Source organism: Lolium perenne, chromosome 7 (genome assembly GCF_019359855.2).
Source record: "Lolium perenne isolate Kyuss_39 chromosome 7, Kyuss_2.0, whole genome shotgun sequence".
Taxonomy (NCBI): Eukaryota; Viridiplantae; Streptophyta; class Magnoliopsida; order Poales; family Poaceae; genus Lolium; species Lolium perenne.
The window spans coordinates 256,033,271-256,056,766 of record NC_067250.2 but is presented as its reverse complement, the minus strand read 5'-3'; the positions used below and the strand labels follow the sequence as shown (position 1 = coordinate 256,056,766).

Below are 23,496 nucleotides of genomic sequence, written 5' to 3'. Positions count from 1 at the left end.
TGGTTTGTATCCTTCTAAGGTCTCACGAAGAATAACTATGGTGTATCCACTCAATTGTGGACATCCAATGTTAATTCTTCGACTAAATGATTTTAGGTCATTTTTATTTGGCTGGCAAAATTTTATTTATTCACAACTTCTTGGTACAAATAATCCAATGGTGAACTACTTTATACCAATTGTGGCTAGTTGTTATCTAAAAATGTATTTTATTATAGGTTTTGACCAACCTATCGGGACATCTTTACTTTATTTCACAGTATTGATCCTATACCACAACAGTGGTCTTCTGATACCAACTATGATCTTCTTATCTCTGCTATGGTTTCATAGGTCATCTTCCTTCTGTCAGGGTTTATTTTGCAAGAGAACCACTAACTGACACTATGAATATAGTATCCGAAGTGATTTCCCATGCATTCCCGCTTCTATGTTGACTATGGATGTGCTTCAGCTTCACCATAATCACCATATTTCTCACCTTCATGCTTCTTATGTACTAAAGTACTCCTCTGTTGAGGCAAAGCATAAGTTTTGGTTGATACTACCTTCTGAATATTGTGGTTGCTTCCCACAACTTTGTTTCCTTTCTTCTAATGAACCTTCATCTTGTCTTCAGAGTCTTCAGATTTCGTCACTTCCTCACACGAATACCATTACCCTCTAGATCTATAGCATCAAGTAAGAACTTGATATTGCAACATGCATTTGCATATCAACGTCAAACTTCATGTATGGATCTAGTCAAACAATGAAAATCCAATAAAATCCAAGAAGATTCAACTTTGTGTTTATAATACACATCATCTTAAACCTGAATATAATAGTTGAGTAAGACATCTCTAAACATCAGGCTGAGATGTGTAGTATATAACACCACATAATATAGGTTTATATTATGATACTTAGGACGAATATATGGAATTCTACTATTTGTCTCAACCTTTACCTTAATTGCACAATTGCAATGAGATAAACTTGAAACAAAGTGGTCTAGGATAGTTAAGGTTGACCTAATTTTCTTTGGAAGTACTAATTTAGCTTCCCTTTTTGTTGAGGAATACCTCACATGATATCTTTAGGTTCCAACATCGTTACTCTAAACACATAACTTTTGGAATATAGCTCCTATACTTCCATGTGTTCTTACCATTTGCTAGGGTTCTGATGTACTTGACACAATTCCCATGGTTTTGGAACACAAATCTTGCTCTGTTGTTGAAGACCTGACTTCTTATTGTACTCCTCTTAATTATTTATGATGTTCTAGTCCATCACATAACGATTCTCAGGTGAATCATATATATGATTTCTATCTATACTATGTAAGTAGACATATTTGATTCCTATATCTCTTCCTTACCTCCCATGATTGACTCATCATGGTCGATACTACCTTATATAGCTTATATTTCTTGCTTACTTTCAGTTGTTTCACAAGTTTGGATAATTTACTTACCCATTACTTGTATTGGTTTACACCTTCTAGTAGGATTTCTTCCGTATATACTTATCTTTATCACTTGATATTACTCATATTACAAGTCTGGATAACTCTTACTTAACCATAACATGTGTTGGTACACATCTTCCAATAGGATATCTTCCTTATGGTTGTATCCTTTCTTTGGACTACCATGTATTGTATACCAACCGGGGTCTACTCATCTATTGTTTTAAGGACTTAATTGTGTACTACATGTTTGGGATTAGCTGACTAACTTTACTTTATCTTGGTAAGTTAGGTAAGAAATGTTGACTCAAGTGTGTCAGGATTATTCTCAAGCGAATATCCATCTCAAGTCATAAGAATTATTTGGTTTACCTAGGACAACTTCCTATAGACACTACCAATCCTATAGGTCTCCTTTAAAGGGTTTTAATCCTAGGGTCAAAGCATTTGCTCTGATACCAACTGTGGTGACCCGGCATACCACTGCATGGTGTAGTATGCAAGTCTGATATAACACCAATGAAACACCGTTCCACTAGTATTATATCGCTCAGAGTGGTACAACAGAAACATATGCGGGTCCAAGGCATGTCTATAGAATTACATACAGACTCTGTTACAAAAGATCAGCACCGCCTCCTACTTTACAATGAGGTAAAACTGCAAATAAACTCCAGAAGAACGACTCGTAGTCTAATTCTATCATGAACTCTATTTGTAGAGTATTTGACTAGCTATAGGGGCTATGAATAGATTCTAGCTAAATAGGAGCTAGGTTTAGGAAGCTAGTTCCATTCTATGTCTAGTCTAGGTTTTATACTTGTTGAAGGTGGTGTTTGACTCTTCTGACAGGTTCATGTCCCTTGAAGTAGTTGTTGACTCCTCGGTCTTCGAGTTGCACTGTAGATCCTCCATCGTGGCCTCCATATCTAAGCAGGGGATTTAAGAGTGGGATGAGTACGAGCGTACTCAACAAGTTCATTATAGGAAAGAGGTGTTTAATGCACTAGCTACAGCATTAGACCAGAAAGTCTAATACCAATGCAAGTTTTCATAACCATTTCTTCAAAAGGTTGCTTTTATTCAGAAGAACTATGTCCGTCAGCCTTCACCGGTTTACTAGAACTTCATGGAGCTCCTTTCCGGCCGCGTTCGCAGTTCCATATCCCGGAACAGGGAGTGACAGGTCACGGTTCTTTACACTCTGCAGAGGTGTGTTGCTTTACCCATAAGAGATCTTAACCTTGGTGCCAACCGAGTCATGTTCTCGTCCACACTTCCTTTGGTGTGAGGCCCGGTATAAGGTCATAGCCAATCATATTCCTCCGCTGCCTCATACACCCACCCGTTGTTGCAAACTCCGACCCTGGGTCCTCGTCGGTCCACTTACACCCCTTAGGGACGGACCCCGACCACGACAACAATTCAGGTCTCTACCATGAACTCCTTCGCCGGCAGCTGCAACCCATCATAGACCGCAATTACCGTGGGGACTTTATCGGGACCCCCACCCTACCACTTGTCCTCTCTTGGATCAAGGGTACCACTTGTCCTCTCTTGGATCAAGGGTCTACGGTAAAGCGCATCCGTTGATGTACAAGAGGTGGAAATACAATTGACTATTCTGTCCCACTCCAGATCTTATGGTTAACACGGGTATTACGGCACAAGAATCACTTGCGACATTTGTTGTTTAATCCTAGATGGATATAAACCCTTGCAATGGAACCTCCACCATATCAACACAATCCATGGTTCCATTGCCCACCACATAGTCATATTCATAGTTATGAAAATAGTGGTTTTGGTTTTTTATGCAATAGTGATAATCATAGTACTTTGCAAGTAATTTGATAAAGATACTCAAATGACATGAGCAAGTGATGAACTTGCCTTTCTTGACTGCAAGATTATGCAGGCAAGGTCTTCGATAGGCATTAACTCCAAATTCTGAAATAGCATCATCGTACGGTAAGGACGATGTTTAAAAGATTGGTAAGGATGCAATAATGCATAAGTATGAGATGCAATCGTTCTAAGAGTGACCTAACCCCGATGATTTAGGATTAGTGAGTTGATATGATTGGTTTAGGGTGTGTTGCACTTTTAGAGTGATTCACAAACAAGAATCTTATTAGAGTTGTGTTTAGCTTGGTATAGAAATTGGAAATGAATACTATTCAATCAAGGATAAACACTTAAAGTCTACACATAGCCAAGGCTATGGCTTAGGTATATGGTGTATAAAATTTATCATATAAGAGGACAATATTAGTGAGTGGTATCAACTTAGTTGAGTTGAATTAGGTATGATGGCTAATGATTATTAGGTTTGGTACCATGCTTCTAATGGTACAATATTGGATGATATAACTAACGAGGCATGCCCAATTTCTTGTATAAGATCAAATTGGTAGTGTAGGATGAATGTTTTACCTAAACAATACAAGTAACACATGATCTAGTATTGACCTCCTACTTAAGGTCCGATCATAAAGGTCCTAACATGGTTATGCATAGTAAATCAAACAATTCCATTCAAAGATGTATAAGAGTATGATATCAAGTGTTGTTAGAGTTTTTGTATTTTTATATATGAGTGCGAACTCATTTTATTGATTTTAGAAAAATAGTGTTTTAACAACACATATTATATTTAGGTTTCAAGGAATAACTATTAAGGTTAGATTTTATTATATTATTAAAATTACATATTGAGTTTATTACATGAATTATACATCTAAAGTTGAAATAATATTTCCAACCTTTGGAAATTCAAATAAAGATTTTGAATGATTATTAAATATTATTTTAGGAATTAAAAAGTAATTAGAATTGAATTCAGAACCTTTAGGGCCTTATAGTTAACTTGATTTAAATGTAACATTTGCTACGTGAATAATTTTCATGACATTTTTAGATTAAACACAAAATTATATTTCTTGTCAAGTATTTTTATTTAACCTAAGCACATATAAATGCCCTAATGTAAGTATGCCACTTATTCTAATTTGATTATCTTAGATAGGAACACATCGAATACATTTAGTAGATTAGTTATTATAATTTGGCTCAATTAGCACACAGGCACTAGCCTAACGGGTTGGTTCAAACCCAAAAATACACACGAACTCAACACAGCCACGCACGCAGGGCTGGACCGACACCAAGACACGCACGCTCCTGCTGCCTCTCGATGGCCCTTGTCCTTCTCGCGCGCTGCGGCGGCCGTGGCGGCTGGGTACCGGCCGGCCGAGACCGGCCGCCTCCGGCGCTGCTGCGCGACGCCGCAGCCTCCGCCTCGGCATCCTCTCCTATTTCCCGGCACCGCGACGCTCCCTTGCTCTCTCACGCATACGAGCACCGGCGACGCTGCGCTCCGCCGCTTTTCTCCGGCTGCCTCCGGCCTGCTCTGGCGCCGGCGAGATGTTTTTCGGGCTCCCCTCGACGTCCTCTACCTCTCTGTCCCACTCGATTTGATTTTCCAGCTCTACCTCCTTCGTCCCCAAACCTAGAAACCCTAGTGGTCGCTGGTCGGTTTGGCCGTCGCCGGCCAACCTCCACGTCGTTGCTAGTCGCTGCTAGTCGCTATTGTTGTCCGGTGAGGCTTCGCCCTCACACGACGCCTCGATGCCGACATGCTCCTGCTCACGCTCAGCGCTCCCTAGCGTGGATCCGCCGCCATATTCTCCCGGTCGTTGATGGCTGACCGGCGGGGCTCCACCATATAAGCGCCGCCACCACGCCCCCAAGCGCCTCCACACGCGCTCGGCCGAACCCTAGGTTCGCCGGTGTGATGCTGCAAGTCGCTGCTGCTCCCCATTGGCGACCCGCCTCCTCGTCGACCACGAGCCCCAGCTCGAGCTCGCCATCTCGGTGGTGTCTGGTGGTTAGGCGTGCCGTTCCTAGCGCTGTGTTGTGCTGTGCTGTTGCGACTACTTCATCCTCGACGCCGGTCGAATGACGTCGCGGGCGCAACCCCAACGTCAACTATTGCACCTACTTCGCTACTTTAATCACTGTGAGCTCAATCTCTGCCCTCTCTATACTGCCATGACTATAATTTGGTGGCTATGTTAATGTGTGTGATGTGTATGAGCTCATGGTCATCTGGATGCGCTGGTGCTTATAGTAGTCTAATAGAGACTGCTTAAAATTGTTGATCTATGGTACTATGCAATGCACAAGTTTGGATGATTTATTCATCCAAAGCAGGTGTGTTTTGCAGATATGCTATTCCTGATGAAACTGAACTTTAGCACCTCAGTTCACTGAGAGTTTGTAGTTGCAAGATACTAAAGGATTAATTACTAGGTGCTAGTTGTTGCTGATGTATGATGGATTTACAGGATAGTTTCCTTGTGTGCTTATTGACATACATAATATTATTTTGCTTTGGAAGTAAATGATTAAGTGATGATTAGGTTATGAATATGCATGCTTGAACACTTTTTAGTATATGAAAAGTGTTGGTATGTATACTTTGGACAGATATGATGCTTATAGTTATAAATGGTTACCCTATTTGATGGCTGGCTTGAGCTAGCTATGCTGGAATATATATATTTGGATAAGAACGTATATATGCTTGCTTATCCAGATTATTGGTGATAGTTTTCTAAAGTTGGTCATTACTTTTTTTATTCCGGGGAATTACTTTAGTTGTTATATAAAACTGAGCTCAATTGGAGCACAGCTAAAGTAAAGGATATTGTTGTTGTGCTTATGGTTTCAACTTATAATGTCCATATAAATTGGTGGTCCTCATATTATCTTGTAGATGCTATTTGATGTATTATAAGTGGATGAGAAGTGTTTAATTTTTAGCTACTGCTAGTGCAATGAGGATGATCTGATGGATTATCTGATCATGTTTAGTGTGGTACAACAAATAAATGTGTGTGTTGTACAAAGTGGATGCTTGGACAGTTTACTGGACATGATTATTTGCTGGTTTCCTCTCATGGCCTAACTGCCCTCTCAGTATATATTTAGGGTACGAGCTGCTGGTTCTACCATGGATCACCAGCTCAGCTGGCTGATCAAGCTCCCCTCTCTGCTGCATATTTCTTTCTCTATATTACTGATAAGAACAGATGTTGAGCTTGATATCTTGGCCTAGCCTATGATGCAAAGGCTGAGGCACTACCTTTTGATAAGAATAGATATACTATTTATGGTTTTATAAGATTCTCTGTGATGAACTGGGCATAGCACTTCTATGCCAGATCTGAGAGAAATCCATCTCTCATATCCTCCTAGACAGAGTCTAGTTGAAGGGTAGATAGATGGGAGTGTTGTATATTCCTCATTTATTTCCCCTGATTCTAGTTGTGCAAGCTAATATGCTGAGATGCTTATATGAGATCGATGGATCAACCTGCTGTTGGAGAGTTTGGCCTTCTGGACTGTTGATTAATCTTCTTGTAACATTCCTTCTCCTCATTGTGGTTATCCTCCACCTCCTCGCTGCTTGATCTATTTCCTAAGATTTAGATGTGGTTCTTAGTGGTTGTCCTGGTGTTTTTTCTAATGGATCAGTACATGTTCTTTCTAGTATCTGATGGAGAGATGACTGCTAAATGGACTGTTGGTGCGGCTGGTTTGGTGTGGTTTGCAAGGAAATCTGCTATTGCTACTACCAGGTGGTTTTTATACTGATGTGATATCTACCGTGGGGATGACAACACATAGATTGCATGTGTGTGTGTGAGCTGCTAGGTAGGTTGCTCCCTCTCCATGAGCAGGTTGCAAACTTGACTTTGTTTGCCTCATTTGCAAGGCACGGATCAACCTTGTACTTATCCCCTGTTGGACTTTATTTAAGATACAGCCAAGTGTATATCTCTTATTGGTCTTCTGTGACTAAATGGATTCAACTGATGAGCTTAAATATTGATAGCTCAAGTATTAATTACACTTTGCTTAATTAGCAATTGACTTTGCATTAAGTGCTTAGGATCATTTTGACCCTTCCATGTCAAACATGATCCAATTAAATAAGATGGTGAGCTTTATGATTTGTAGCTAGATTAGAGGGAATAAAAATTGTTGCCTTGCTGCCTCAAGTAGTGAATCAATTATTGTTGCCTTTTGATATGGATCAAGTAGTGTTGCTTTAGTCCACGGTTGTCTTTATTCCATGTTGCCTCATGATCCAAGATTTACTCAACTATGCTTGGTTGATCCATATGTTGTCGAAATATGATTAAATCCCTCTAATCACTATTTGGGGATTAGGACAAGTTCCTAGTTCTCATTAGCTAGTCTCCGATATTAAAAATGTCTCCCAAATATGGAGACAAACATTTTAATATTAACCCAATGTTATTTCTCTTTTGCCTTTGCTTTCTTTCTCTTTTGCAGGAAAAGAATAAGAAGATTGGGAGAGATTTGGAAGATGAAGATTTAGTTTAGGATTTCCTCTTTATTACTTTTGTAATCTTCTATTTCTTTTGGAGCTTGTATATGATTGAATTATGATAATTGTAATAAGGTTTAAATTATCCATCTATTTTTAATTATCAAATGTGTTAACTTTTACATATTGTATTTCATATTATAGTTTGGAATTCAAATTTTCATTCAAATTTTCAATCAATTTCTCATTTGAATTCATATTACCATATTTGATTTGGATTCAAGTTTGTTCTCCCCAAAACAAATGAATTCACAAAGGTCATGTCGAAATTTGTCGCACCCACATCGATGACTAACTCAATTCCATCGATGTAAGAGAAACCTCGATCACTTTGATGGTTTTAAACAAAAGCGCGAAAATTCCCCGGATTTTCTATGCATGAACGCAATGCACACATCTGTTTCCTCTATTTTTTGTAACCCCAATATCTGGGATATTACAATACTCCCTCTTGGAGTTACTAGCATCAACTTGGCCAGAGCATCTACTAATAACGGAGAGCATGCAAGATCATAAACAACACATAGATATAACTTTGATAATCAACATAACAAGTATTCTCTATTCATCGGATCCCAACAAACACAACATATAGAATTACAGATAGATGATCTTGATCATGTTAGGCAGCTCACAAGATCCGACAATGATAGCACAATGGGGAGAAGACAACCATCTAGCTACTGCTATGGACCCATAGTCCAGGGGTAGACTACTCACACATCACTCCGGAGGCGACCATGGCGGCGTAGAGTCCTCCGGGAGATGATTCCCCTCTCCGGCAGGGTGCCGGAGGCGATCTCCTGGATCCCCCGAGATGGGATCGGCGTTGGCGGCGTCTCTGGAAGGTTTTCCGTATCGTGGTTCTCGGTACTGGGGGTTTCGTCACGGAGGCTTTAAGTAGGCGGAAGGGCAAGTCAGGAGGGGGCACAGGGGCCCCAGATGACAGGGCGGCGCGGCCAAGGGGGGGCCGCGCCGCCCTAGGGTTTGGGCACCCTGTGGCCCCACTTCGTTTCGTCTTCGGACTTCTGGAAGCTTCGTGGAAAAATAGGCCCCTGGGCGTTGATTTCGTCCAATTCCGAGAATATTTCCTTACTAGGATTTCTGAAACCAAAAACAGCAGAAACAAAGAATCGGCACTTCGGCATCTTGTTAATAGGTTAGTTCCAGAAAATGCACGAATATGACATAAAGTGTGCATAAAACATGTAGATAACATCAATAATGTGGCATGGAACATAAGAAATTATCGATACGTTGGAGACGTATCAATTGCTCCCCCATAAACCACCATGGGAGAGCTTCTTCTTCGGCGCATCTTCACATAAACATGACCACCATGTGGATTGCTCCCCCATAATCCACCATGGGAGAGCTTCTTCTTCGGCGCATCTTCACATATCCATGATCACCATATGGATGGCAAGACTCAAGCAAAGGATCTCTTCGAGATGGCTCATCTTGAACTTGTACATCATTTCTTCATTCTTCATCATGTTGATGTCTTGAAGTAACTTGAGGGCTCACTTCATCTTCATCTTCAAGACATACTTGACACTTGATATCCTTCATCAATTTCTTCTTATTGCAACCTTGAAGCCAACATATGGTTCAAGAATTGCCTATGGACAACTCCTACAAATATAACTCAATGCAAACATTAGTCCATAGGGATTGTCATTAATTACCAAAACCACACATGGGGGCTCCATGCACTTTCAAACCTCAACAAACGTATGCAATATGAGAGGACAATGCTTTGCAGTTGCACACAAGAACATTTGTAGCATTAAAGTAAGATTTGCAGCAGATGCCCAAAATTGTTGCACCATCTCTCTCTCTTGTGCGTGGAGCAAAACGGAAACGAGCTTGCATCATTTGGAAAACATCCATGTAACATAAAAAAAGTCCACGAAACTAACCTTTTGTTGGAGCACTAACTTGATCAAGCTCAGGTGCAACAAATATTCCACACTAGAGCACTCTAGGCGCCTCACCCCATCCACACGCCTTCACAGAGCTCGATGGCATGTAGGACTTGGCACAAAGCTCCATCCATGGTAGAGGCCTTCCACAATCTGGATCGGGGAGGGGAAACGAGACGACAAAGAGGATCGTTGAAGGAGAAGCTGGTCGACATGTGGATGGAAACGCGAGCTAGGCAACTAGGACTACATGTGCAACATTGCTCAATACGCACGGGAGAAAATAGAAGTATAGTTTGGTAGTGTTGTTTCATTGGCGAACCAGAGGATCGAGATGCTCTATCCTCGTGATGAACAACAAATTTTTCATTCAGTTTGGATGTGCACGCTATGCGTGAGCCCAAATTTTATTCAGAGCCGCCTTAATGCCATTTGTAATGGTTGTGTTTTGAGTTGCTCCTTCCGACTAATATGAATGTATCTACAACTAAAATAAATCTAAATACATCTACAATAACGACACTTAATATGAAACGAGGGTGTAGTAAAGTTGAAGTGTTCTGAAAAAAGAAAACAGGCCCAACATTCTGCAGCCGTTCATACCAGAGATTCACAAATCACAAGTCTGTCATCAAGACATCTCCAAAATTAAATCAACGGTGGCAGCATCATAAGGCGACGATCCAACGGCTGCGAAGAGCCCGACAGGCAGAGGGAGGTTCATATAAACCGACCATCGCCTTCCTGTCCCCTGCCCCCCTTCCCCGCTCCTGCGCGTAGCTCCCCCGAGGAGGCGAGCCAGCCTCACACTCGGCACCCTCCCACACTCCATTGCCGCCCTCCTCTACCCAATAAATCTCCCCAACAATCAATCAATCAAACCCCAGGGATCCGGATCAACTCGATCCCTCGCCGATCCGCGCGATTTTTTTTCCACCGGATCGGGGCTAGGGTTAGGGCACCAGGGAGGGCGCCGCATTTCAATCCAGGCCGCCGCCGGAGCCGACGACGAGCTAGGTTCACCCCCGGGGGAAGGGAAGGGAGGCGGAATGGAGAAGAAGAAGGTGGCGGTGTCCAAGGTGTGCCACGGCCACTCGCGGCCGGTCGTCGACCTCTTCTACAGCCCCGTCACGCCCGACGGCTACTTCCTCATCAGCGCCAGCAAGGGTAAGCCGATCCGCCCCGCCCGGCCGAGCTGGCCGCCTCGCCTCGCTCCGAGTTTTTTTTTTTGGGTTGCGCTTGTGTGGCTGCGATTCGTTCTCGGATCCGGAGCTGTGGCTTGTGATGTGGACGGTAGCTGTCTGATTCTCGAGGTTGTGGATTATGATGTGTCTGTGGCTTTCGAGCGCGCGGGTCTGTCCTGAAATGTTCATCAAGGATTGTGTATGTGTGAATTCAGTATCTGGTGGACGAATAGTGGTCTCTTACTTTCTGTACTGTTGCGTCACATACCTCTAGGGATAGAATCTGTTATCTGAATACATTGATATTCTGTAATTTCACAATCTAGCCAAGTTTGTGCTACATCAGTTAGATTTTAAAGGATTTTAGGGATGATTGCGTGCCATGGTCGGAAGCCAAACTTTTTTTCCCTTTACCTTAAAAATTAAACCTTTCTAAGTTTACCAACTGTTCATTTCTTGCTACGGGTTTTGCGGGTCAAGCTCTCTTAGCTAAATCTTGTCTGCCAGACACATGGAGTCGGGGCAATATTCACTTAGGCTGTGTTTGGCTTGACATTACGGTGGATTATGATAACCCAGCCTTTTCAATTAGCTTTTGGTTATTTTACTTCTTGACAAAAAATATTGTGCTTTTGCGGCTACTTTTCCGCAGCAGCACCACACAGTTCAGCACACACAGACTGATCCTTAACCAAGCTAAGTTGTGGTGGTACTATTAGGCTGTAAACCAAACCCAAAAAAAATATGTACTTGTAGTTCATATGCCGTGGCCTATTTTCCTTTTGCCTAAACGTTATATGCATACCTTGGTAGTCACTACATAGATGGTCTTAACTCTTAACTCACAACAGCACAGCAATGTTTTGATTTTTGTTGTGCTGCTTGTGAATGTTCTTTTTTCACATCGTCCTTGCTAGTTTGGAACATTAGCTGTTTTTACAAATCAGGTTGGCTTTCTACTTCATTGATGTTCATAATGTCGAATGGATTTGGGACGTTACTGGATTGCCTGGATATTTGCAGGCATCAGTTGCTTTTATGTCTGCTCAAATGCAGCTTATTGATTGAGTAATTTCATCGCCAGTCAGCAGTCAGTTCTAGGGATAACTTGGGATATTGTCGAGCACAACTAATATGTGTTAGGTAGGTGTTGTAATAGCATTTTTCGCCCATTTGATGACATTTTTAATTTAGAGTGGAGTTGGAGGGCAGATTCCAGATTTACCTCCATGGCAACAAGTACTCCCTCAGTTCACTATTATAAGATGTTTTAGTTTTTTGTTTGAATATGTATGTATCCAGATGCCTTTCAGTGTGTAGGCTAACTCATTTCAGTTTGTATCTAGTCCACGTTGAAATATCTAAAACATCTTATAATAGTGCACGTAGGTAGTATGAAAAATTTGCCAATGAATTATCCCCAGTGACCGACGACTTTAATTGAAGAAGAATTATCATCTTCTGATTTACTCTTCTTTGCTCTGAGTATTATAATGCTGAGTTGGCATGATACTAGTCTATCCTCACACGATGTTCATGTCTAAATTGAAAAAGGAGAAATGTTTTGTTTTGTGTGGTGCATTCATTAATTATAATTTTTTGGCATTACTAACATTGTTAAATTTATTATGTTTGGTGTATTGCTGCGATCAGTTCCAATTACTAACATAACTATACTTCTTGGGATGGAGGGAGTACTATACTTGTGAAATTGTTGGATCTCTGGACTAACTTTTAATCTAGTACATTGGATGATGTGAATGGAGAGCCATGACGATAATATTTTAGGGCAGCTATAAACCAATTAGGGACATAAATAGAGTATGATCTGGCGAAGAATCAAGTTGTGGCATTTAGAGCATCTCTAACAGATGATGCAAATTGGACTTGGTGATGTAAAAACCTTTTTTACATCGCATTTGGCCAAAAATGCCTCTCCAACAGATGACCTTGACCTATTTGGTGATGTAATCTTTTTACATCGTGATGTATATTTTGGGCCAAATGACCCATATATACAGCACCTGCGGTGGTGATGTATATCTCGTTTGGTTGCGCGAAGCCCCAAATGCCGATCTGTAATTTCAGCCTTGTGTCCGCTTCCTCACTGCTCTCTCCATCGAACGCCGACAACGACTTCCCGGCCAAAATTAGTCACCGTCAACGACTAATTCAGCGGACGACTAATTCCGCCCGACCGGCGCATGAGGTGAAGCTCCAGGCCGTCGTCCCCATCGCCTTTTTATCTAGTCCCGGTAGGTGGCCATGGGGATTTGGTCTCCCGCTATCTTGCGCCACGCGTGCTCGAGCAAGGTTGAGGTCGAGCAAGACGCGCTGCTCTTCTGTCTTTGCGGCGGCCTTGGGGATCTCGTCGGGGACGCTGTCGGACATGAGGAGCTCTGGCGCCGCTTGCTTGATCTCCCCAGCCACGTTCATGTGCGCATCCAATCGATTTTGACCCAGCCAGCCCAGCTCAATCGGTTGAGTTGACCAAGTGATTTGGTAGCTTGTTTGTGTGGCCGTGGTTTCCAATCGATTTTGACCGAGGGATTTGGTAGTATCCTAGGTGCATGGCTGCAGATTCGAAAATCCTTTTGTTGCAGTTTCTAAAAAATCAAACCTATATAATGAATTAGATGTTTGAATTAAATTACAAGTATTTGAATTACAGTTTTAGTTGTTTAAAATAGAGCTTAAACTGTCAAAGAAGAAGTATTTGGTGCAGATTTGATCTATTTTACATCACCTGCTGCGGCAATCGTGCCATAAAATACATCATCTGTTGTACGTGGACGTTTTTCTTGATGTAAAAAATTGGCAATGTGATGTATATCAGTTCACATCACCATTTTTTGGTGATGCAAAATGCATCATCTGTTAGAGATGCTCTTAGATTATTATTATGTAGCTGGCATAATATTATAGTACTCGCTTGCTAAAATTTTATTTGAGAACAGAGTGCTCTTACCAGAGAAGGGTGCAAATACTGGCACATGATAGGTGTTACCTGGTATTTACTATTTAGTCCACATTGCGTGTAACCTTCACTTTGAAATTTGTTGAAAATTGTCCATGTCTTATTTGAAATGCGTGTAACTATCACCCTGCACTAAGATCTCATATTCTGGTTTGCAGACTCGAATCCAATGCTTCGTAATGGTGATACGGGAGATTGGATTGGAACTTTTGAAGGTCATAAAGGTGCAGTTTGGAGCTCTTGTCTAGACACAAATGCCCTCCGTGCTGCCTCCAGTTCTGCAGATTTCTCAGCGTATGACATTTGTCCTGCAAAGTTTCATTATTGGTCATTTCATTTATTTTTTGAGAACTTGAAATATGCCTGCCTACTGCACTGCTCCATCAGAGTATCAGTTGATACTTATTGGGTGGATATCTATATAAGTTCCAGTTCTTGCATTCCTTCAGGAGACATGCCAAAATTGTGATTATTAGCAGCATAGTAAATTTGGGGATGCTTATATTAGTTTAATTTTTTATCAATATACTCATTCTTCATTTATTTAAGTATTGAACCATTATATGTTATCATTAATTCATTGTATCATTATATTAGTTTAATTTGTGCCATTATTAGTACCCCCTCTGTCTATAAAAGGATATCTTAACTTTGTCAAAACTTGAACGTATAGACACTAAATAATGCCTACATACATCTAAATGACTAAATATTGACAAACCTAAAACATCCTTTTATGGACAGAGGAAGCACATAATTCAGCCAGCCTCAAAATTATTGAACAGAGCAAAACTGCATATGATTTTTCCTCTACTTGTGATTTCAATCAAGATTCACGAACAGGTTGAAGTCAATATGTTAGTGCACCATGAGGTCTTGGACCCAGGCACCCAGCATGTCACAGACTTAGTTACACAACTTTCAGCTGTGGTTCTGCATAGTGGAGCAATCTGATTGGTTTATTTTGTTGGTTCCCTCCGCTGATAGTTTGCTCGCGTGATGAATCATTACCTAATGCATTAGTTATTAAATATAAAATCAGGTAGAAGAAGAAGGAAACTATGTTGTATTCATCTGCATAACCTGATATTCTGTGCAAGGAAATAACAAGTATTTTTCTGCAAAAAGGATTACAATCCTCTACTGCTAAGGCTCAGAAATTTTGATGTACTTGTTCTTGAGTATGGTTTACGTTTTTGACAACATAGCTTACTCTTTGCAGCAAAATATGGGATGCACTAACAGGAAATGAGCTACATTCATTTGAGCACAAGCATATAGTCCGTGCATGTGCCTTTTCCGAGGTAATACTTGTGGAAAGCTTAGTTGCCCTTCTCCTCTGGCATCTATATACCATCAACCCCCCATAGCAAGATGATATGTGCCATATTCTTCTTTATCGTTTGTTTCCTTCAAGACTTCTTTAACTAAGGCCTGCTACTGCTATTTCTTGCAACCTGTTACAAAATATGGATGATTCAACATGTACATTAGCCATGCCACTCATTATATTCATCAGCGCATCTCATTGAATAATGTTAAATTACTTGAATCATGCCTATGAAGCTGTATAATTTAGGTGCTTGTTTTCTTACCACTGTGTATGCTATAGTCACTTAGGACTGTCCTCCGTAATCAATTCTATAACTAATCAAATCGCGATGCAACTGCAGGATACACACATGTTGCTCACTGGAGGAATGGAAAAGATTTTGCGTGTATATGATATGAATCGTCCAGATGCTGCTCCAAGAGAGCTTGACAAAGCACCTGCTTCTGTACGAACTGTTGCTTGGCTTCATAGTGACCAATCTATTCTAAGTTCCTGCACCGATATGGGTGGAGTGAGGTTTGTCTCGAAAATATCTTCAAAATTTGAAGCTAGTATGGAAAACACCTGCTGCAAGTATATTATACTTGCCCCCCTTGATTAATTACTAATCTGCACAGATTATGGGATGTGAGAAGTGGAAAAATTGTCCAAACTCTTGAAACCAAGGCACCTGTCACCAGTGCAGAAGTAAGCCAGGACGGCAGGTTCATTACTACAGCTGATGGTTCAAGTGTTAAATTTTGGGATGCGAATCAGTAAGTTCTTTCCTGTATGACCATTGTTCTGCATCACATGCATTGTTCAGTTCTTCAACATTTTTTTTTCTGGTAATTTGGCAGTTTTGGGCTCGTTAAAAGCTATGACATGCCATGCAATGTGGAGTCAGCTTCACTTGAACCAAAGTCTGGGAGTAAGTTCATTACAGGAGGGGAAGATATGTGGGTTCATGTATATGATTTCTTCACTGGTGAAGAAATAGGTAAGTCTGTTATCATCATATTTAAAAGTGACTACCGACTCCTGCAAGACTGAAACTTTGGTGCAGTTATTCGCTCCCAGAACAGAGCATTAGCATATTTTCATTTAGCTTTTACTATTGCTAATTGTAGAGCATTTTGGTTACCCAGGGAACCAGTCAGAAAAATAATTTCATTTGAAATTTACAGATATGATAACACCTCTGAATTACTAATATAAAACCAGTTTCTAGCCCAAGGTTAGGGTTCAAAACCATTTTTTCTGTCATTTTTCCTAATCACACCTATGACATTTGGGTCCCGAAATACAAAACTGAATGATAGCCATTGGATTGTACCCATGATGGATGAGATGGCCTGAAAGTCAGAAGTATCTATACTAGTCTATTGATTTCGCTATATATATAGGAAAGTAATATCTCCTCACTGACTATAATTGTGCTCTATTGGCCTATATATATAACAAAGTAATATCTCCCCAGGCCTGCAGCTTTCTTTATCCTATTTGACAATTAAATTCAAATAAAAATTCATCTGAATTTTATCCTGAAAATTTTACTAACCACAAGTCCAGAAATCCCACTGTATTTCCTTTTTTTTAGTATTGAGGTTTCAATACCTGATTCCGATGACATGAATTATTTCAACTGGTTATTATTCTCAAGGGCAATTTATACTGTAAAGCTGAAACCGAATGTTCAAAAACCAAAGTGTGGTTCGTCCCAAGCTTGTCTTAGTATTTGTGTAGTTTGCTGCTTGCTAATCTAAACTCATTGTTTTGCTGTTGCTGGAATGTTGTCATCATGATGACCATGAGCTCCTGTGAGCTACTGATGTGAACAAACAATTATTTCTATGCTTCATAATCCCACATTACATATTGAAATAAGTGCCTGCTATTTCACTACCATATGACGAATTTTTGTTCTGCAGCCTGCAACAAAGGTCATCATGGTCCAGTCCACTGTGTCCGGTTCGCTCCTGTTGGCGAATCATATGCATCAGGATCAGAAGATGGCACCATCCGTATCTGGCCGCTGAACCCAGCTAATGCTGATGACAGTGAGGCACCGAATGCAAACGGTAAACCAAAGGCCGCAATGGTAAATGAGGTTGCGCGTAAAATCGAAGGCTTCCACATTTCCAAAGAGGGGCAGGCCGAGGCCTAGGATAACATCGTCCACAAACCTGGCAATGGTTTGTGCTTATTGAGAGCTTGCCATTAGAGCCCTGGTCTTTTGGTGCTGCCCTCGAGTCCATCATGTGGAAGCTTCTCTTCCGACCAAGGGTGGCTTGGATCTCTATATCGCCGGAGGGCATCTTGTCCGCTGTGAGCAAACAGTAGATTTCTGTACGGGGCCCTCTTCAGTAGACTATGTTAAGATAGCATTTTAAGAGCCAGAATAAACCGAGGGGAAAACAAGTCTGGCAGTTAGTGTCATGCCTTTGTTTGCAGAAAGTAAAATTTATGTATCGTCATAGCAGTCGTTATACAGATGTCAATTGTGTTAACCCGTTTTTGCTCACCTTTCTGCGTAGATTACAGACGAACTATTTGCCAATACTTGCGTGTGGTGGACTATGCTCTGGTTGATACGGCACATATCTTTCTTTTATTTAAAGGTCAGAGTAAACGCAGATGAACCTCTTACTTGAGGCGTCTCATGTCCAACATGGTGTGGTCACTGCGGCCAAGAACATTGTTAGATCATTGTTACAGTATTCGACTGACGGTCAGAGTCAGTGCACTTCGGATCAGGGATTGCTTCACATGCTCCGCCATGTGATCCTTCGATCCGGCAGCTTATCACCAACGATGTAGCAATGCCGCCCATGTGAAATCCCTGCTCGTAGCAGTGCCACTCGCATATGATTCTTTCATCACTTGACTGCCGCTCATGATTGGTAACGAGTAATCCGTTAATTTCCAGTTTCTGCCCTGAATGAGAAAAGGCCACACGCAAGTTAGTTTTTGACTTCTGTAAGTTGGTCTATCAACATACTGCAAAGTTAGCTGAAATACATGCTCGCATCTTGGGCAGGTATATACTGGTATCTGTAAGTGAAGACACGAACTGGTGGTGATTTTATGGCATTGACGGCCGGTCTGGGTTCGTTCCCTACGAGCAAGCAGTCCCCTTATCAGCCCCACGTGGTTTTTACAGGCTTCTGCGTTTGCCATTTACATCCTGCAATGCAATCAATCTCGGCGTCCTCCTCCGCCAGATTGCAGCAGAGTCCTCGCGCTCGCTCTGACGGCCGCAGTGCACACTTGCCTTCCAATGTATTGGTGACATGAATGAATGAATGTGTACATTTCTGGTTTACTGTACTGTACAGTCGGATTACATGCAATGTTTATGGAGTTTGTCTGATCATTCAATCAGCAAACCCACGGCTATGTCTTTTTCATAATCTTTTTAGAAGCTTCAGGGTGCAGCAACCGGGGACGCGGTCCCTGGCGATGATGTCGTAGGCTTGGAATTATCCGGGGCAGCTTAAACATTCGCATCAGATGACCAGCTCATCGCATTAATGTGTAATGCGTCGGCATGATGATACTAGATTGATGGAATCAATTGATCATATTGAACTTGTAACAGTGTGAGTATGTGACCACACCAATGGAGGATGTTAACGTTTCGAGTGACCCACGAATGAAGATGGATCAGGATCATGCTGAAGATGAATCTTAAATTCTTAATCATGAAATGGATCTAACATGGAACCCGAGTTCCCCCCACAACAATATTATGACATAGCAGACCACCACCCTCCTACACCTAATCCAATCATCTAAATTTACATTCATTCCAAGCAGGGCCTAAACTTTAGCTTAGCCCCCACCACAGGTGCTACAGCTGAAAGCAAGAGCAAATAACTGATCTGGCACCACCAGATGACGAACAAACTTGGTGCTGATCTGGGCTCTGGCAATGCCAGATCACCCGATCACACATTTCAACCGATCACTCTTTCATGCGTTCCCAACCTTGGAGATCTTTGGTACCTCCACGGGGAAGTGGTCGATCTCGTCCATCCATGGGTTCTTCTCCGTCTCCGGGCACACCGTGCGCAGCGCCCTCCACACGGCGCTGTTGCACTTGAACCCGGAGCCGAAGGCGATCTGCCAGATCCTGTCGCGCCGGCCGATCCTGCCCTTGGCCTCGCTGTAGGCCAGCTCGTACCACAGCGAGCTGCTCGACGTGTTACCGAACCGGTGCAGCGTCATCCGCGACGGCTCCATGTGCCACTCCGTCAGCTCCAGGTTCTTCTCCAGCTCGTCCAGCACGGCGCGGCCGCCCGCGTGGATGCAGAAGTGCTCGAACGCCAGCTTGAAGTCCGGGATGTAGGGCTTGACCTTGGCCTTGAACGCCTTCTTGGCCACCAGCGTGGCCATGAACAGCAGCTGCTCCGACAGCGGCAGCACCAGCGGCCCCAGCGTGGTGATGTTGGTCTTGAGCGCCTCCCCGGCCACCGCCATCAGGTCCTTGGACAGCGACACGCCCACCTTGCCCTCCCCGTCCTCCCCCTGCGCCACGCACCCGAAGCACCGGTCGTCGGCGCCCCTGTGCGTGCGCACCGTGTGCACCAGCTCGTACTTGGCCCGCCGCCGGTCGGCGCGCCGGTTGGAGAGCAGGATCGCCGCGCCGCCCATCCGGAACAGGCAGTTGGACACCAGCATGGAGCGGTCGTTCCCGAAGTACCAGTTGAGTGTGATGTTCTCCATGCTGATCACCAGCGCGTGCGTGTTCCGGTGCGCCTGCAGCAGGTCCTTGGCCAGGTCGACTGACAGCAGCCCCGCGCTGCACCCCATCCCTCCCAGGTTGTAGCTCGCGACGTTGCCCCGTAGCTTGTAGTGGTTCACCACCATGGCCGACAGCGACGGCGTCGGGTTGAAGAGGCTGCAGTTGACGACGAGGATGCCGATGTCCTTGGGCCGGACGCCGGTCTTCTCCAGCAGCTGGTCGATGGCGCCGAACATGACGGTGCTGGCTTCCTTGCGCGCCTCGTCCATGCACGGGTTCGGGGGCAGACGCAGCACGGCGGGCGGCAGGTAGGTGTCCTCCCCGAGCCCGGATCGCTCGAGGATCTTGCGCTGGAAGTCGAGGTTTGCGTCGGTGAAGGAGCCGGTGGCCTCGGAGCAGCGCATGAAGGTCTCGCGCGTGCACCGGCGCTCCGGCTCCGGCTTGTAGCACGCGAAGTCGACGAGGTAGACGGGGCGCGGGCGGGTGAGGAGGTAGACGGTGGAGAGGAAGACGAGGAGGGTGGTGCAGGTGAGCACGGAGACGAGGTTGTACCGCAGCTGCTCCCACAGGCCGGCGAGGTCGCCGGGGGACACGGTGGAGAGCTGCACGGCCACGAGCGCCATGAGCGGCGAGAGCAGCAGGTACATGCCGTGGGAGATGAGGTGGTGGTACCCCAGCTTCACGTACTTGAGCCGCACCGACTGGAGGAAGTCCGGCAGCCGCCGCGGCTGCGTGGGCTCCGGCGCGGGTGGGGTGGCATTGGGCGCGGAGCTGTCCATTCTGCTGACTGAAAAAGGAAAATAGTTAATCGATTTGGAGTTTTGCGTGAGAACAGCTAGCTGCAGCTACTACAAGATCCCGAGTGAAGAATTATGGATTCCTAGTACTCGGGTTTAGGACCCGAGATGCAAATCGAAGAAAAATCCAAATCCATTGCGTTCTTGGGTAGCGTAGCGATCCGGAAAACACGAACGAATTGAGCATGCAGGAGCAAGGAAAGTTCTGAACAGAAGAGAGCGTGCGAGAGGAAAAACATTCTTCCTCCATGATCGAGCAAGAAGACAGGCCAGAAGCCGGCATGGAAAACCAATGCGCGCGGTGAACACCGAACAGAGAGATCAGAAATGGACAAATATCCCCTCCTCCAATCTCCATGGAATCAAGAAAGAAGAACGCGGTAATGCGAGCTATGCACGGAGAAAGGGGCGATTTTGAGACGTACCCAGACGTGAGGAGCGGCCTCGGCAACGGAATCGCCCGATCGGATGTTGGGAGGAAGAAGAAGAGGGGAGCCGCGCCGCCCGGCCGCCTTCTCTGTCGCTGTTGTGTATCCGTGCCAGTGCCACCAATACGGCCGCGAGCACCGCGTGGGGGCAGCCAGCTGGGTCTTTAATAGCTAGGGGAGAAGACGGCACCGGAAACGAACAAGTGGAAGAGACAAGCACCAGAAATTCACCTCGTCTTTGCTTCTCTGCTACTCCCCCCGGTCTGTGAGCCTTTGATTGACTTCTTTCAAGTTTGAATTGCTCTTACTTTTTCTTAGGCTGCTCATAGTGGGGAGTAACATAAGGTGGTGTCATGCATAAGTTACTTGTTTATGTTACTACCTTCATAGTGGAAAGTAACTTAGAGATGGTATCATGCAAAGTCTCATTTATTAGTTTGTAGACTCATTTTATCTTGGGTGTGTGATGTTATGGTAACATAGCTAGTTACCACCTCCCTCTCTTTCTTCATTTATTACTATGCTATGTCACCAAAATACCTTGAAATGTGTGATGTTACTACCTAAGTTACTCCCACTATGAGCAGTCTTAGTAGTTTTTTTTTCAATGTTTTGAGGTTTGTCACGCAAATGTTTGACCGTTCATTTGTAGGGCGTCTTTGAATTCGTTTTGGGGAACTCCAAAAGCGCAATGAATAGGAAACAAAAGTAATAAATTGAATGCCATGTCATGTTGAAATGTAAGTATATAAGTCCAAAACATAGCTACACTCACACGTGTATGTACAAAATTCACTCTCCGAGTAGAATCTACACAATGCATGAAAATGCATTGTATCACGAGAAAAAAAATCTGCACAATGCATCAAAATTTCTTGAAGAATTATGAGTGGGCTATAGCTGACAAACACGAAAGGAAAGTACTAGTGGAGACCGCCTTGTTCTTATTAACTCTGTTCTTACGAGTTTGCCGATGTTTATGTTATCCTTTCTTTGCATACCCAAAGGGGTTAGAAAGGGTCTTAAATTTTATAGGTCTCGATTCTTTTGTCAAAGTGAAGATGGCAAACGCAAATATTGGCTGATTAAATGGAATATAATTTGTACACCAAAAGATCAGGAAGGGTTAGGTATCGAAGTGCTTGACATTAAGGACACATGTTTACTTAACAAATGGTTGTTTGAACTACTTAATGAGGAGGGTGTGTGACAAGAATTGCTACATAATAAATATTTATCCCAACAAATCTTGGCTCAAGTATATTGTAAACCATCAGACTCACCTTTTTGGAAAGGTCTCATGACGGTTAAAGATGAGTTTTTAACAGAGGTCTTTTCAAGATAGGTGATGGTTCAACAGTACGTTTTTGGGAGGACACATGGTTAGGTTCGCCTCCGTTGACCCATCAATACCCCACATTATACTATTGTTCAACGGCTGTTGCAAATGTTTTTTCAACCAGTCCAATAAACATTGGGTTTACGAGATAGTTGATGGGTAATAAATGGGATTCTTGGATCCACTTATGTTTTTTTTTTGAGAAAGGATCCACTTATGTAGATGGTTAATGGGGGTTACCTTAACTAATGGGCCGGATTCTTTTGTTTGGAAGCTTTTTGCTTCAGGCAAGTTTACTGTGAAGTCTATGTACGCAAACTTAATGAATGGATACACTATTTTACTCAAAAAGTATCTTTCGAAGTTAAAGGTCCCCTTAGAAATAATGATCTTTATGTGGTTCCTTCATAAAAAAATTCTTCTCACGCGCGAAAATTTAGCTAAGAGGAACTGGAATGGGAATACAAAGTGTTGCTTATGTGACTCAAAGGAGATTGTGAATCATCTTTTTATTTCTCGTCCTTTTGCTAAATTAGTGTAGTGGGTTGTATATGTTGCGTATGATATTCCACCACCAACTAATATAACAAATATATTTGGTAATTGGCTTAATGGTATTGACAAGAAAACTAAATCAAAGATTGGCATTGACATTTTGGATTTATGTTGGTCAATTTGGAACTGTAGAAACGATATTGTTTTTAACAGGAATGATTCTATGAACATTATACATGTTATCTATATGGCTACACACTGGATCCAACTATGGCGTTTCCTATCTCCGCCGCATCAGCGGGAATGCATGGTTATTGGCTGCAACCGGCTACAGATGGTTGAATATGATATTTTCTACCGGGCTACCTGACGGCCTATTAGTAGACTACATGATGCTTAGTTCCAGTAGAGGTTACTG

The 23,496-nt window shown here is 43.0% G+C and overlaps 2 protein-coding genes and 1 long non-coding RNA gene across 3 annotated transcripts; 2 read left to right on the top strand and 1 right to left on the bottom strand.

Annotated features, from left to right (window-relative positions):
- Window positions 1-4,753: 4,753 nt before the first annotated feature.
- On the top strand, window positions 4,754-7,996 carry LOC127313476 (uncharacterized). The gene is made up of 2 exons (XR_007859016.2): window positions 4,754-5,474; window positions 7,011-7,996. It is a non-coding gene; the product is annotated as an uncharacterized lncRNA (long non-coding RNA).
- Window positions 7,997-10,548: 2,552 nt separating this feature from the next.
- Window positions 10,549-17,796, top strand: LOC127313474 (uncharacterized). The gene is made up of 7 exons (XM_051343979.2): window positions 10,549-10,966; window positions 14,119-14,254; window positions 15,183-15,264; window positions 15,634-15,809; window positions 15,911-16,048; window positions 16,133-16,272; window positions 17,204-17,796. Exons 1-7 carry the CDS (start codon window positions 10,849-10,851, stop codon window positions 17,437-17,439), a joined length of 1,026 nt encoding a protein of 341 aa, XP_051199939.1. The 5' UTR covers window positions 10,549-10,848; the 3' UTR covers window positions 17,440-17,796.
- A 1,151-nt stretch (window positions 17,797-18,947) lies between these two features.
- On the bottom strand, window positions 18,948-21,393 carry LOC127313472 (3-ketoacyl-CoA synthase 11-like). The gene is made up of 2 exons (XM_051343977.2): window positions 21,242-21,393; window positions 18,948-20,806 (listed from the first exon to the last, which is right to left on the bottom strand). The coding sequence occupies exon 2, from the start codon at window positions 20,796-20,798 to the stop codon at window positions 19,248-19,250; it is 1,551 nt and encodes a 516-aa protein (XP_051199937.1). The 5' UTR covers window positions 20,799-20,806; window positions 21,242-21,393; the 3' UTR covers window positions 18,948-19,247.
- Window positions 21,394-23,496: the final 2,103 nt, after the last annotated feature.